Source organism: Leptopilina heterotoma, unplaced genomic scaffold (assembly GCF_015476425.1).
Source record: "Leptopilina heterotoma isolate Lh14 unplaced genomic scaffold, ASM1547642v1 Lhet_19, whole genome shotgun sequence".
Taxonomy (NCBI): Eukaryota; Metazoa; Arthropoda; class Insecta; order Hymenoptera; family Figitidae; genus Leptopilina; species Leptopilina heterotoma.
In genome coordinates this window covers 1778460-1795612 of record NW_025110908.1, presented here as the reverse complement: position 1 = coordinate 1795612, position 17153 = coordinate 1778460, and the positions used below count along the sequence as shown (strand labels likewise).

General features: G+C 21.0%; 1 protein-coding gene across 13 annotated transcripts in view; it reads right to left on the bottom strand.

Moving 5' to 3' along the window:
- Positions 1 to 9540: 9540 nt before the first annotated feature.
- The window catches only part of LOC122500649 (forkhead box protein P1), a 447350-nt gene continuing 439737 nt past the window's right edge, over positions 9541 to 17153 (bottom strand). For 10 of the 13 annotated variants that reach the window (XM_043609681.1, XM_043609673.1, XM_043609683.1 and 7 more), the window contains 3 exons: positions 16813 to 16888; positions 13838 to 13950; positions 9541 to 11520 (listed from right to left, as the gene is read on the bottom strand). In XM_043609681.1, coding sequence (XP_043465616.1) covers positions 11256 to 11520; positions 13838 to 13950; positions 16813 to 16888 — 454 coding nt within the window. In that variant the 3' untranslated portion in view covers positions 9541 to 11255. The remainder of the gene's footprint in view (positions 11521 to 13837; positions 13951 to 16812; positions 16889 to 17153) is intronic. The other 3 variants (XM_043609672.1, XM_043609675.1, XM_043609674.1) reach the window with 3 other exon arrangements.

Sequence of the window (17153 nt, the reverse complement as noted above, 5' to 3'; positions counted from 1 at the left end):
GCGTGCCACTCAAATTAAAAATCTCAAAATCCTTGTACGACTGCGCAACATTTGAATATTAAGAAATAATAGTCTGCCTCGTCTGCCTTTATTGTACTTACTTACACTCGGAGAAAATATTATTGAAATTTCAATGTCAATTTGATCAAATATTTATTAACACAATACAAAATTTATACAGTGCATTTTAATTTTTTAAATTTAATTTTAATTTTGACTTTTTAATTTTACGATTTCTTTCTTTTTTTCCAATTTATATTTAAATTTATCCAAATAACTAAGTCAAGATTTTTAGCGACTGCTAAATTCTAAAACACAAAAATACAAATTTATTATTGTAGAAAAAAAATGTTATTCTAGCAAAATAATGTGTTAATTATTTTTTAAGAAAATCTGCATTTTAATAGAGTTAAACATTAATCTTTAGAAATTTTATTTTTCTTGTTCTAATTAGTTCAAATTTTAACGAATTCACTTTTAGATTAAGAGAATAAATTTTATGATAATATTTTTGCAAGAAAAATTTAGAAAATAATTTATTTTACAATAATTTTGCGTTTGTAAGTAAATTTAAAAATTTAAAAAAAAATTTTTTTTTAAGTAAATTTTATCGAAATTTTAAAAAATAATTGAATTCTTTTGTGGATTTTAAATATTTGTTAATTTTAAAATAGAAGTTGAAAAAATAAACATAATCGTAAATCACATGTTTTTATTTTATAATGTTGAATCTAAAATAATTAAATTTTTGCATAGGATTTTTTTCTTAATTTTTGAAAAGAATTGAATCTTTTCGAAAAATTTTATCGAAATTTAAAAAAATAATTGAATTCTTTCTAGAAGTTAATTATGAATTCTTTCGTGGATTTTAAATATTTTAATTAAAATTAAATTAAATTGAAATTAAAATTAACATTGAAATAGCATTGAAAGTAATTGAATTCTTGTAAAAAATTTTATCCAAGATTACTAGAAATAATTGAATTCTATTGAGAAATTTTATTAGAATAATTGCATTGAAAATAATTGAATTCTTGACAAGAATTTTATTGCTTTTGAAAATAATTTTATTGCGTTTATGAAAATAATTTAAATCTTGCATAGAATTTTATTAAAATAATTGAAAATGATTGATTTTTAAATTAAATTTAATCAATTTAATAAAAATAATTTCGAAGAATTTAAAAATTTTTTTTGGAAAATAATTGAATTCTGAGAAAGAATTTTATTAAAACTTTTGAAAATAATTGAATTCTACGAAGAATTTTATTAAAATTTTTCAAAAAATTTTTATCCAGAAATTTCATCAAGTTTTTTTTTTTAAATAATTGAATTTTTTCAAGAAATTTTATTACAATTATATTGTAAATATATTGATAAATATTCGAAGAATTTTATTAAAATAATTGAATTTTTTCGAAGAACTTTATTAAAATTTTTCAAATTAATTGAATTACTGCAAAGAATTTTATTATCTATGAAAAGAATTAAATTTTTACGAAGAATTTTATTATTTATGAAAATAATTGAAATGTTTCGTAGAGTTTTATGAAAATTAAAAAAAAAACTCGAATTTTTTCAAGAATTATATGGAAATTGTAGGTATTGAAAGTAATTAAATTTCTTTACAAAGAATTTTATTATTTATGAAAATTGATAATTTAATTTTTGCGAATAATATTTATTAATATTTATAGAAATAATTGAATTTTTTCCAGAAATTTTACTAAAATTGCATTGAAAAAAATAAAAATAATTGAATTTCTACGAAGAATTTTCTTATTTATGAAAATAATTGAATATTGTTTCGAAAAATTTTATCAAATTTTCTTTAGAAGTAATATTGAATTTTAAATAAATTTTACTTACTTATTTTTATTACTTCTCTTTTGATTTTTTTAAATATTTAATATTTTTATTTAAAATCAATGAATTTTTTAATGTAGGTATAATAATTAAATTTCCGAAGAATTTTATTAAAGTTTTTGAAAATAATAAACCATAAGTAAAAAATTAATTAGTTAATAAGGAAATATTATAAGTTTTGAATTAAAAATCATAAAAAAATTTATATTTAATAGTGAATATAATGGTAATAATAATAATAATAATTTTCTGTAATAAAAAAAGTAATTAAGTCAATAAAAAAAATAATATTATAGCAAAATAGAAAATAATTCAAATCCCATGTAATTTGAAAAAAACAAACGAACGTTCGTGGGCACCGCTTTGACATATTACGCTCCTGCGAGCAATATATTAGTGAAAGAGAAAGCCGACAGATGGATAGAGGATTGTCGAACCGCAAGTGAGTTGTTTTGCTGCCTTTATATAAGGATGTGGCTGCCCTACGTTCAGTCAGTATATAGTTAGATCTTGTTAGATCTTTGTTAGGGAATTTAACTGGTAGGTATCTCAGCTATGCTGAGTATTTTCGTTTGAGAGTTGGAACTTTTTTTCTTTCTTTCTAAAGAGCGCCTCTAGTTGCGCAATCGTAGTGTATCGTTCTCTTGAGATGCGCGGTAAATATCTAATGAGTATCCAGCTCTCAAATACTAAATTCCAAAAATAATTAATTAAATACCAGAATTAAAAGTTCTTCTTTATCAAATATTAATTGGTATTGACAATTATTTCCATATGCAATTACAGTAAATAGTTGTTTATTTTATCATAGTTTTTTTTGCATAAATTTAAGTTTTGTTTTACTTTTTTCACAAAAGAAAAATTGTATTTTGAGCAATTAACTGTTTTGCAGAAACTATTTGACTTTATAATACTAGAAAATAATTATCTGCATGTTTGAATAAATAAATTGATTAATATCGATGGAGTAAATAATTAAAATTAAATTAATAGTAAATAATTTTTATTATAAAATAAAAAATTTAATAAAAATATTTACTATAAAATGAAAAATTTAATAAAAATATTTTTTATATAAAATAAAATTATTAAGATTAATAATTACTTTACATTATATGAATTTTAAGATAGAAAAAAATTATTATTAAGAAATATAAGACAATTATTATTTAGAAAATAAAATTCGAGGTTATTTTATTGATTGTATTCAAAGTACTTATCAAAAAGTATTGCCAAGAACAATATTTATTGAATAAAATAAAATTTATTCATAGTATAAAATATATACTTGTTTTATATTATTTTGATTATTATTATGCTGTTCAGTGTTATTAATTAAAAATATTCTCGTGTAGAAATTAATCGATTACGGTCGGTAGTCCAGCAGGTGGTTCCCTCTTAAGGCGAAAATAAAAATTTTGTTCTTGCAAATTTGAAATTCACTTTTACTGTTCAATGGTACATTTTAAATTAAAGAAAAAAAGATACAAAAAATTGTTTAAACTGTTTAAACATTTTTTGTAGCAAAACTAAATTTAATTTCTTTTAATTCTTATACTGATTTTGAAAAAAAAAAAAATTCAAAATGTAAATTCTGTAAAAACAAACATTTTTAGTATTAGAATAATAAATTATTTATAATTTTAATAAAAAGTCAATTGTAGAGAAAAAAAATATTTTCTTATTTGAATTTATATAAATTTTAATAAAAAATGTTTTTTTTTCATTTTCAGTGAATAAATAAATAAATAATAAGTATTCAAATATTTATTAAACAAAAATTAATTAAATTTGAAAATAATAGTTAATGACAATCGAGTGATAAAATAATTATTTTTAAATATTATTGTTTTTCAAATTTTTAAGAATAATTGCGTTTTTAGCGGAATTAATTTAAAACTATATTAAAAATAATTGAAATCCTGCGATGAATTTTATTATAAAAATAATTGAATTTTTGTCACCGAAATTTAATAGTTTTTTAAAAAATTGCATTCTTGAGAAGAATTAAAAAAAAACACTTTTAAAGATAGATTTTTTTTAAATTGTATGAAAATTGTATTATAAATAATTGAAATTCTTTGAAAATTGTGTATTATTTATGAAAATAATTGAATTTTTTTGAAAAATTTTATTAAAATTATATTGAAAACAATTCAATTATTATAAAGAATTTGATTAAAATTTTTTAAAATAATTGAATTCTTTCAAAGAATTTTATTCAAAATTTTTAACTATAGTTGTATTTTTCACGGAATTTATTTAAAATTGTATTAAAAATAATTGAAATCCTGCGATGAGTTTTAATATTTTTAAAAATAATTGAATTCTTGTAACGATTATTATTAAAATTTAAAAAAAAATTGAATTCCTGAGGAGAATTTTGTCATTTATAAAAATAATTGAATTCTTTCAAAGTATTATTTATGTAAATAATTGAATTCTTGGGAAGAAGAATTTTATTAAAATCTAAAAGAATAATTGAATTATTTCAAAAAAATTTAATTAAAATTGTATATTTAAAATAATTGATTTCTTTGGAACAATTAATAAATAAATTAATTCTTGTGAAAAATTCTAACATTTTTGTAAATTTCTTCCAAAGAATTAAAAAAAAAACTTTTTTTAAATAATTGATTTTTTCGAGGAATTTAATTTTTGGAAAGAAATGTTCGAAAATGAATTTTTATTTAAAAATAAAATATTTTCATCAAATTCGAAATTTTATAAATAAATAAAAAGAATTTTCCAAAAGCGAAATGATAATAATAGTTCATAAAAAATAATTAAATGAAATGAATAAAAAATTACATGGACAATAAAAGTAGACCACACATTGGAATAAACATGTATTTTTTTTATCTATTTACAGGAGAGTCTTCTATATTATCAAGTCCTTAAATTCATTATACACAATACATAGTCTTATACGATTCACTGTTCGATCGGTGAACACAAAATGTCGATTATGTCCCGTGTTTAACACTTTTTTCATTTTATGATCATCTAAATTGACACATGTATTTTTTTCATGGTCACAAGTAAAGATATAGTGTTAAGATATATAATTACAAAAGATTTGTCGCTGATGTCGTTATTATAATAAATAATTATATTCACTTCATCAGAAAAAGACAAAAATAATTTATTCCCACTGTCCTGAGATTAATAATTATATGCACGATATTTACTATTATACAATAATTCTATACTCGTATTTTTAAAGTTTTAACAATTACATATATATTTAAAAAAAAATCTATTTAAAAAATTTAAAAAAAGAAGTACATATATTTAAAAAATAAAAAAAGAAATATTAAAAAAAATAAAAAACAAATATATTTAAAAAATTAAAAAAAATGTATTTAAAAAATAAAAAAAGAAATATATTAAACAAAATTTTAACGATGAGATATATTAATTTTCTTATATAATGTAAACGTAAATTAATTTGCAATTTGATTAAATTACACTTTTAGTAAATGAAAATTTTCTAAAATTATATTTTTGTTCCTCCTACTTAAGAAAGTTGAGTTAATTTAATTTAATTAGATTTAAATTTACATAAAAATTTAGTTGCTGTGAAAATATTTGCTTTTTCGTAAGCTTATTACTAAAAATAAATTATTATGTTTTAATTATTTTACAATTTTATGTAAATTATTACAACTTTCTGTAAATTATTACAATTTTCAGTAAAATTAAATTAATATTATACAACTAATTTGTCTAAATATTGCAGGTATTTATAGTGAAATACAGAAATAGTGTAAGAAGAATAAATAAAGCAATAAAATAATTTTACGATTCGCAATTTATTTGCATTATTGTATTATTCTCAGGACAGTGTTTAAATAAGAAATGAATCTCGCATTTCCGGAAATTTTTGGAAGAGCGCAAAATTCATAATAATAATTTAAATACAAAAGAAGAGAATAAGAATAAGCACACGACCCAAGTGCCATCCGGGAGTCATCATCCTTGTCACGGTAACGTTTATCGAGAGTGTAAATGTCCACCATATCTTGATATTATTATTTTGTTATTAATATTACTATTATTATTATTATTAATTATTATAGTAGCTAAGAGATGAATGAAAGGCGATTAATAGCGGCGGTGCGCGAGCGCGGGTTTTTTGTACGATTTGCGAATTGTGAATTTTTTTCTTTCTTTTTAATACACTGAATTTTAATTTAATACAGAGGAATTTTTATTTAATACACAGCAATTTTAATTTTTAATTTCATACAATTTAATTTAATAAAGTTGTCTAATATTTGGAAATTCTAATTTTTATTCGTCGAATCTTACGAGATTCCCGCGTTCAAGCACTGTTCGCTCGCGTGTTTTTTTTTTTTTTTTTTTTTGTGCGGGTCGATTATGTGCAGTGGATTACATCTGATTAATATAAACATGAACAGGCTCGAAAGCTGTTCGATTTTGGTTACATTGTGGAGTAAGCGTGTTTCTTTTTTGTCGCTCCATTTTTCGCATTTATTCTTGTTACGAGTTCCACCAACTTGTGAGGGAATTTTTTTCTACACAAGTTCTTTTGAATTATCGTTTTCAATGGTTATTCTTTCATTTTCTTTTTTTTGCGAAAAGAAAAATGTGGGAATAAACACACTAGTAGTAAATAAAAAAATTATTTTTTTCTATTAGCATTTTTTTTCTTTTAGCAAATAAGTTAAATTGTAAAAAATAAACTCTTAATTGTTTTTTGTTTTTTATTATAAATATTATGATCAAGAGTCTCTTTTGTAATAAATTTTTAATATTTTTCAATTATTTAGTTTTATTCTTTTATTTAAAGAATAAAATAAAATGGAAAAAATTAATCGAAAAAATGGAAAAAAAATTCGAGACACTTTAGTGTTTTGAAGATTTTTTCCATTTTTTCACTATACTTAGTCAATTTTTCCTTTTTCTTTCTTTCGGATAATTTAATTTTTAATAGCTTCGCAACTAAAGACACAAATATTGGAATTGCAAGAAAATTTCGATCTTTACGTAAAATAATAATTTAATTAAAATTGATAATTAACTAGTGTGTTTATACTCCTTTGGGTTCGACTATAATTTTTCACGTGAAAAAATCAGTGTTTAAATTCACTAGTCATCATTATTAATTTAGTTTTTTTTTGTGGAACAACTTGTAAAACTCCCAATTTTCCTAAAGACGTTTATTTTTTTTTTATAACAGGTTCTCAAACAATATACGCATATATATATATATATATATTTTTTTTTAAAATGTGATCTTAGACTCAACATTTAAAAAGGGGAAATTTATTATAATTTAGGTATCAACAAGTTAAAAATGTACAAAAGTAAAAATCAATTAATTGTACACAATTATTGGTGTTATAATGAAACTTTATAAAAATATATATTTGACTTTATACTAATGAGAAAGTCAATTTCATTAAAAAATATGTAACGAATCTTATCGTTCCACTTTTTACCAATAGATTTTTTTAATAAATTCACAAATATTTAATTTTCTTTAAGGTTTTTTTTTTTCTAGATAAGTTAAAACTACATAATTTTGGGATTGCAACATTTCAAAATCGAGGAAAAAATTGTAATCGATTGTCGATCTCTTAAACACACAATTTTTAGAATGTAGGTTGTTTTTTTAATTAATTTTGATTTAATAGGTCCAGGCCTCGGATATTGTGATTTTTTCGACTTTTTTCGACTATTTTCAAAAAAAGGGACCGTTTTTGTCTGATTTTCGAAAAATGCTACTATTTCGACTTTTCTTCCAAATTTTGCGACAAAATAACATATTTTTTAGTATAAAATGCAACTTATTTCGATTTTTATAGCATAAAAAGCATAACTGCAGGCAAATCTTTGAAAATTAATTTTTGAATATTGAATAATTTTTCTAATTAAATTTTTGAAATATAGAATTAAAAAGATTTTTAATAATTGGTAATTTTGTAAAATTTAATTGAAAATAAATCATTTTTTCAAGTATTTTATAACAATTTTTGAAAATTAACTTTTAAAGAATTTTAATTGAAAATTTTGGAAATAATATTGAATTTTTAAAAATTTTAATATATAATCTTCAAGTGCAAATTTAATATAAATAAACATTTAAAAAATTAATGAAAATTAAGTTCTAAAAATAATATTCAACATTACAAATTTTTAGAATTATTTTTAACATTTTTGGAGAAAAATCAAAATTTTTAATTAAAATTCTTCAAAAAATTAGCTTCTTTTTAATTATATATAAAAATTCTTTAATTATTTTCGAAAAATTATTTTATAATATTTATAAAAAACTAATATATTCTTAGAATTGTTTTATCAGAATTTTTTAATAATATTCATTTACCTTTGAACAAAGTAAATTAAAATTTAAAAACATTTTTTTGTATTCTTTCAAAAACTCAATTATTTAAAAATTTTGTTTAAAAATTTTAATTATTTTTAAATAGATTTTAATAAATTTAAATTATTTTTTAAAAGATTTTTCCAAATTTCAGTTTTTTTGGACATTTTTTAATTGTATGTCAAAAATTCTCTTTTAAAAATTATTTAGAAATATTTTTAAAAACTAAATAAAAAAATTTTATCAAATTTCAATTATTTTTAAAAAGATTTTACTAACTTTAAATCAGTTTTTAAAAAATTTTACCAAATTTCAATTTTTTGAACATTTTTTAATTGTATGTCAAAAACTGGCTTTCAAAAAGTATTTATAAATATTTTTAAAAAGTTAATTTTATACGAATTTCTTTATTATAATTTTTGAAAATATTCAACGTTAAATATATATATATATATATTAATAACGTTAAATAACGTTAAATATATATATTAATCTTTAAAAAGAAAAACATACGAATTCAATTATTAATAAAAAATTGAATTTTTGTACTTAAATAATTGAATTCTCGAAGAACTTTCAATTCAATTACCTTTAAACATATTAAATTAAAATTTTTTTGTATTTTTAAAAAACTCATTTATTTTTAAAAAATTTTATCAAAATTTCAATTATATTTAAAAGATTTTACTAAATTTAAATTAGTTTTTAAAAGATTTTACCAAATTTCAATTTTTTTTGACATTTTTTAATTGTATGTAATTGTAAAACTATTTTCAAAAATTATTTAATAATATTTTGAAAAATTAATTTTAAGAGTTTCTTTATTAAAATTTTTGAAAATATTCTATTTTTAATATCTTTAAAAATAAAAATGTTGTTGTAAAGTGAATATTTTTGTATTTAAATAATTGAATTTTCGACGAACTTTCGAAAATTAAATTAATTATTAAAAATTAATGTAGATAATTAATTTAGAGATAAAGTTTAGTTAAAAATTGTAGAAAATAATTGAATTTTTTTGAAAGGGTTAAAGTTTTAATTTTTAAAATATTATTAAATTTTATTAATTTTTTCATTTAATTTTATTTCCTGAAAAAAAAGAAACAAGTATTTAAATATTTATTTAGAAAAATTATTCAAGTTTTGATTAATTGAATTTAGAAATCAGGGAAATACGAAATAAAATTTTCGTGACAACACTAAATTAAATAAATGACTTTTTCGACTTTTTTTCTATTTTGAATCGATTTTTTTTGCTCGTTAAAGTCGATCCGAGACCTGTAAATCGCATTTAATTTTATCATATTTAAAAACAATGTTTATTTTTTTTATTTTTAATTCAATTTTTATTGAAATCTTTAAAGTAACGCACATACATTTTTCTGAATCACAGGAAACAATTAACGAGTTATAATATAGGTGAATGGAAATTTCTAATAACATAAAGAATATATAAAGTCTTGAATTAATCTCAGTTTTCGTAAAATGTGGTTAAAAATTTTTTTTTTTTCATAACGGAATATCGGGAATTTTACAATCAAATCTTTTGGTTGAACTCGTTGTTGTTTTTTAACGAGTTTGCGAAAGATCTGAAAGTACACTTATACGAGAAGAGAAAAGAGTATTTGGAGTGTGGACGGGGGGTCGACGGCTAATTTTTATATCCCAATACGTATACGTATATATTATGTATATGCATACATAGTATAAGTTTATTTATACTGTTTATATCCACCGCTTTAATGAACGGTTTCTGTTTGCTCTTTTTTTTTTTTGTCTTTGATACTCAAGTTATAATAACTTTTTTGTAGCTAAAAATGCATGCTATGGCGTTCCTCGTGTCTTGTCTCATTTTATTAATTAATTAACTGACAATTATTTCATTTACAAATTCTAAATCGATACTCGGTAATATGAAACTACTTATGAATTCTATACACTGCGGACGGGTACGTCGGGCTGAACCGTTGTCGACGCATATTTGTCTTTTTTTTTTTTTTTTTTTTTTTATTACACCTAATTAAATGTCGCATAGCAATTTTTTTATTTCTCTAGTCAATTTAACTTGACAGCCATGAGATGACGATATTTCTTTCGAGGCATTAAATTAATTTAAAGCGGCCTCTCTTAAATTCTACCTTGATCAGTCATTGTACTCCCGAACGTACCCATCGACACATCATTCATACAAATTGGTTTCTAGAATACGCCAACAGATTGACTTCGGTCGAAACTACGCGTTATAATGACTAAATAATTTTTTTTTTATATTTATCTACAAACGTTTTGTGTACACGGGGTGTACACAAGAGTAAAACAGCCGAGAGAATTGAGATGGAAATGGTTTGCTAATCGTTCGAGAAGATGAAGCAACTGAATTTGTGTTGCTTTTTTTTTGACGATTGTGCCAAATGCAGCTTTTTTTATATTTACAAATATTTTTGCTGTGACTATTGACATCTTCTGTCGCGAACGAGAAGCAATTTCCAACTCTCAAAACACGAATAAAGACAAGTGCGTCGATAAGATTATCGCTTTTTTTTTTGACATCGCTGCGACACCGTAAATATTATTATAATAAACGAATTACAATTCCAAATTGATTTTTTTGAGAATTGGTTACGGTGAAAAGCAAATTGTCGTAATGAGCTACACTACAGAATATACATGCGACCGAGGCGTACTTGTAATATGCATCGTTGTTTCGTAATTGCTTTGAATAAAGATATGAATCATTAGATCACGTCGAGAGTCAATTCCCTTGACACTCGACACTTCGTGACATTACTTTCTTATAATAATTATCGTCTTAAAGGGTTGACAAAGTCTTCTTCTTCTTTTTCTTCTTCTTCTTCTTTATTTTTTTTTTTTTTTTGTTAATTTAATTGTTTCGTGCGCCTGGGAGCGCGGCATTTGTTTTTTTTTTTGGATATGATGAGTTTGTTTGGAGAAAGAGATTAACTTCTTTTTGAAAAAAGAAATATCTCTCGTTAACGAAGCGTTGAAAGAAAATTATCTAGTTTTTGGAGCGGATATACTACGCCTCGATGTGATCGTCAGATGTCATTATGTCAGGAGCCATGGACAAATCTTCGGCCATGTCCTCGTCTTGTCCTGAGTCGTGACCATGACTCTCGGGATACTCCCTGTCGTCGACTGTGTCCTCCTCGTGCTCATGATCCTGCTCCTGTTCATGTTCCGTTGGCGCTTCAAGTTCACGTTTTATCAATCTCGACAGTTTTCCACCCTCGGGACACAGACCTTCTTGTTTTATATGCACAACTGGTTCATCCAGCGGTGACCTATCAAAGTTTAATTTCAAATAAATGTATAATTTTTATCTGGCGGTGAAATATTTTCAAAAGTACATTACAGGCCTCGGATTTTTTTTCGGATCGACTATTTTCAAAAAAAAGGGACAGTTTTCGTCTGATTTTCGAAAAAATGTCATTATTTTGAATTTTCTTTCATATATTGCAACAAAATATCACTTATAAGAATATTACTATAAAACATGAAGAAATCGATGACTCCGAGTCTTCGACTCGGAGTTATCGATTTCTTCTAGTTTTTTATTTATTTAATTAAATTTATTTTATTTATTTATTTAATTAAAGATAACCGAGTGATAAGAATTTTATTTAAAATTTAGAAAAGAATGAGTTAAAAATTCTACAAAATAATTAAATATTGGAAAAGCTACAGTAGAAATTTTTGAAAGAATTAAATTTCAGAAGGTTTTAAATAAAAATTTTTAAAGTTTTCAATTTTGAGTAATTTAAATTAAAAGTTCTGAACAATTTAGTTCTTTGAAAAATTTTATTTCAAATTTTTTCTTAATTAAATAATTATTAATAATTTTTTGTAATTTTGTAATTTTATATTCAATTAAAAAATTTCAAATAAATGAAATTTCGTAAAATTCAATTAAAAACCCTTGAATTTTAGACGTATTTTAATTGAACTTGGCTTTTTTTTGAATAACTGAATTTTTAAAGAACTTTTTTAAAATTATTAAAATATAATTGATTTAGAAAGAAATTTCAATTAAAAATCCTAGAAAATAATTGAATTTTAGAGAAGTTACCTACAGTCTATGTTTCTATATTTTTCTTCAAAATTGTTATAAACTCTTTGTGTATTAAATTTTTTTTAAAAATAATTCAATTCCTTTGGGAAATTTGATTAAAATAGTAGATATTGAAAATTATTGGATTGAGGAAAATTTTTGAAAATAATTGAATTTCGAAGAAGAATTTTATTACTTTTGAAAATAATTGAAATTTTTACGAGAATTTTTAAAAATTTTTGAACATAATTGAATTTTTGCGAAGAATTTTATTTTAAATTTAGAAAAGAATGAGTTAAAAATTCTAGAAAATAGTTGAATATTGGAAGAGCTACACAAGAAATTTTTGGAAACAATTAAATTTTAGAAAGTTTTAAAATAAAATTTTTTAAGGTTTCAATTTTGAGTAATTTAAATTAAAATTTCTGAACAATTTAGTTCTTTGAAAAATTTTAATTTAAATTTTTTTTCAATTAACTAATTATTAATAATTTTTTTTGTTATTTTTGAATTTATACCTATTCAATTAAAAAATTTTAAATAAACGAAATTTCGTAAAATTCAATGAATAACAATTGAATTTTAAACGTAGTGTTTAAGTGAATTTTTTTTTCTGAATGATTGAATTCTTAAAGAACATTTTTGTTACAGTCTGTATTCAAATATTATTTTTAGAAATTGTTAAACTTTCGAATTATTTTAGTTAAAAATTCTAGAAAATAATTGTGAAATTACAGCAATCGGTATTAATTTTAATTCAATTTTGGGTACTAAACCTTTATTTGTTTTATTTTATTCAAAATACTTAATGGAAAAAATCATTAAATTTCTAAAAATGCTACACAAATTCGAATTTTTGGTATTTTTAGAAAATACTGAAAACTTTGAATTGTTTTTACCTTGAAAACTTTTTTTAAAGAGAGTTACAGTACACAAATTTTAAATAAATTGAATTTTTGTGTCTAAAAGTATTAAATTTTCGAATAACTTTCTGATAATTTACAGAAGAAATAAAATTTTAATTAAGAATTCTAGAAAATAGTTGCAATTTGGAAGAGTTATAGAAGAAATATTAAAAAATCATGTAGAAATAAATTTTAATTTTTCAAAAACGAAAGAAAAAGTTTAAAAATTTTCTAAAAATCAGAGAAAATAGAAATGGCCAGGGAAATAAAAAACCAAATTTTTGTAACAACTTTTGGTTGAAATAAATGACTTTTTCCACTTTTTTTCAATTTTGAATTTGACTAAAACGACTATTTTTTGGGCTTTAAAGTCGATCCGGGGCCTGTACAAACATTACTGTATAATTATTTAAAGCACTATAAAATATAAATGTAATTTTTTCAAATCTATCTAATGCACTAAATATCAAAAATATAATATTTCATAAGTTTAGAATAATTTAATAATAAAAATAAATAATAGAATACAAATAATAATATGCAATAAATGTCTATATAAAAAAATGACTTACAAGACAAAAGAATATTAATTAATCTAAAAATATAATTGTGTAATATGTTTTGCTGTATTGTAGCGAAACTTACATTAAATCACTGTGGGGCATCACGTGTTCCTTGTCAGGGCTTGTTGTTGTTGATGTACACATTGAGTTGTTCAGAAAGCCCATATTAGACTCCCCCAGGGCAGCCTGGAAATACTCAAATTGCATCAGATAGTTAGTTACTGCTCGAATTACAGTCCATATTAAACGAAATTAAACAATATTTCAAACTAGTTAATAAATTATTTGTTTATCGCCATAATATCTATATTTATAAATAAATAAAAGAATATTTAAAACTAGTTAACAATTTATCTGTTTCTCTATTTGTAGTTGTCTATATTCGTAATAATATCTATATTTGTATATCCAAGTAAATAAATAAATAAATTAATTAAAGAATATTAAAAACTAGTTAATAAATGAAATAAATTGTTGTGAGTTGTGACATATGCATTGATAAATCAACAGATTTATCGAAAATTAACAAAAGAAAATAACATAAAATAAAACGGAAAACAAAAATAAGAACGTCGTAGTATTTTAATTTTAACAAAGTCAACGGAAACGATAGAAAATAATATGGAAAACGTCTTTTTTATAATGTATTCCTCTGAATTCTGATTAAATTAAATATTTAACGATAAAGTAAAAATGGCGCACAGTCAATAATAAATTTTTAATAAACATAACGATTTCTCCGTGTCAATGGGTTAAATTTTAATTAAAAATTTAATGCCAATAGCATAATATTCTACCACTTTCATCAGAAACTATTAAAAAAATTCGATTTTCAATATTTTTAATTTTAAAAAATAATTCCAATTCGTAAAAATAAAAAGAATTTTGGTAAGATCAATTTTATATTAATTTAAATTTTTCATTATTCTTCTGAGAACTGAAATAATTTTAGAAATAATAAATAATTTCCCTCTAAAAATTAATCCATATGTAAAAATTATTCTATATAAATCATTGAATATCAAGTCTGGCTCCAATTTTTTTTGCCAATTCCTGCACACAAGAGATCTGCATATATATGAATTTTTTATGTCTCTTGAAAAAAAGTATTTTTTCTTTAATTTTAATTATAGGAATCACAGTTAGTTTTCTTAAATTAATATAAAATTCTAAAACACCTTAAATAATATATTTTCACCCCTTTTTCCCTTATTTTTAAGAAAAACTTATGAAAATTGGCATTTTTTGTAAATTAGAACATTTTTTTAGTTATGTTGAAGAATAAAATTTCAATTTTTTTTTTATTTGCAGAATAAATTTTACTACTTCTAAGTAAATTTTTCTTTTTCTGTAAATAAAATGTATTAATTTCTACATTTTAATATTTTTAGAGAAAATTTTACTAAATCTGAAGTAAATTTTACTAAAATTTTTACTAAAATTGATTTCGAAATTTTAGTATTTTTAGAAAAAATTTTAGCAAGTACTAAGTAAATTTTACTAATTTTTCCTGAAATTGATTTTGAATATTGCAAAATTCATAGAGAATTTATAATCAAAAGTAGCGTACAAACAAAAATTTTGATTCAAAATATAAAAAAATTGTCATGTTTTTAATTTTTATTTTTAATAAAATTTTAATTTATTCTTTTGAAGATTAAAAAATACTAAAAATTAATTTAACCAAAATGTTTCCAATTAAAAACATTTTTTTATACTTATTATTTTTTTTTTATATAATTTTTAAATCTGTAAATAATTGCATTCTTAAAAGGAAATTTATCCAAATTTTTCAAAATAATGAAATTTCTTGCGGAAAATTGAATCAAAATCTTTAAAAGTTAGTTAATGCTTGCGAAAAATTTAATTAAAATAATATTAAGAGTTCTATCAAAATTCTTGAAAAAAATAATAGAATTTTTTTGAAAAATGTTATTAATTATGAAAATAATTGAAATCTTGGTAAGAATTTTATTAAAATTGTATTAAAAATAAGTGAATTCTTATAAAGAATTTAACATAAATTTTTCAAAAGTAATTAAATTTTGAATTATGAAGAATTTTATTATTCAGGAAAAGAATTACATTTTTTCAAAATATTTCATCAAAGTTTTTTCTACAAAAATTTTAATTAAATTTTTCAAAATAATAAAATTTTTGCAAAAAATTTTATTACAATTCTTTAAAATAATTAAATTCCTGCGAAGAATTTTATTAATATTCATTAAAATATAATTAAATTCCTCAGAAATTTTTTATAAATTATGAAAATAATTGAAATCTTGCCAAGAATTTTATAAATAATGGAATTTTTTCGAGGAATTAATTAAAATTGTATATTGACAATATTTCAATTGTCAATGATTGTAATCAAAATTTTTCAAAATAATTTGAATTTTTGCAAAGAATTTTAGCAAGTGTTCAAAAACAATTGAATTCTTTTGGAGAAATTTTATTAAAATTGTATTAAATTCCTGCAGGCTGCGTCTACAACAGAAAAAATAATGTGTAGAAAATTGTGTAATGTATAGTGTAATTGACCCTGACAGTTGGCAGTGCTAAAAACAATACACATTACACTACAAATTACACATTTTTCTACACATTATTTTTTTCTATTGTAGATGCAGCCGCAAAGAATTTTATTAATATTCGTTAAAATATAATTAAATTCCTCCGAAAATTTTTATAAATTATGAAAATAATTGAAATTTTGCAAAGAATTTTATAAATAATGGAATTTTTTCGAGGAATTAATTAAAATTGTATTGACAATATTTCAATTGTCGAAGAATTTATTCAAAATTTTTCAAACTAATTTGAGTTTTTGCGAAGAATTTTATCAAGTTTTCAAAAATAATTGAATTCTTTTGAGAAATTTTATTCAAAAATTGTATTGAAAATAATTGAATTCCTTCGAAGAATTTTATTACAGTTTTTGAAAACAAATAATAATAATTAATTTGTAAATTAGTTAATAATTGAATTTTTTTAAATTTTGAATCTGAAATTATTCTAAAATTATTCTAAAAAAATTCAACAATCATTAATAATTACCTGTAGGTTTGCATTTAGCGCATCGCCATACATGGTTGGACTGTGAGTCAGCGTTGGACTTTTAGATGGCACACCCCTAATAATTAACAAAGAAAAAAGTCCATGGTTAAACATTTTTTACATTTATTTCAATAAATTTTTAAAAAATTAAAAACCTGAAAATTATTGTGTAAGTGTTTTGAGCAAGGAAACTGTTAGTAAATTTTTTTTTTTTTTTTTTGAGAATTTGAAGAGAAAAAAAAATTATATGGGAACAAAAGAATATGTGTGTGGGGGAAAAAATGTTTATGTTTCTTATATATATAATATATATTAAGTTATATAAATTATGTGTATATTAA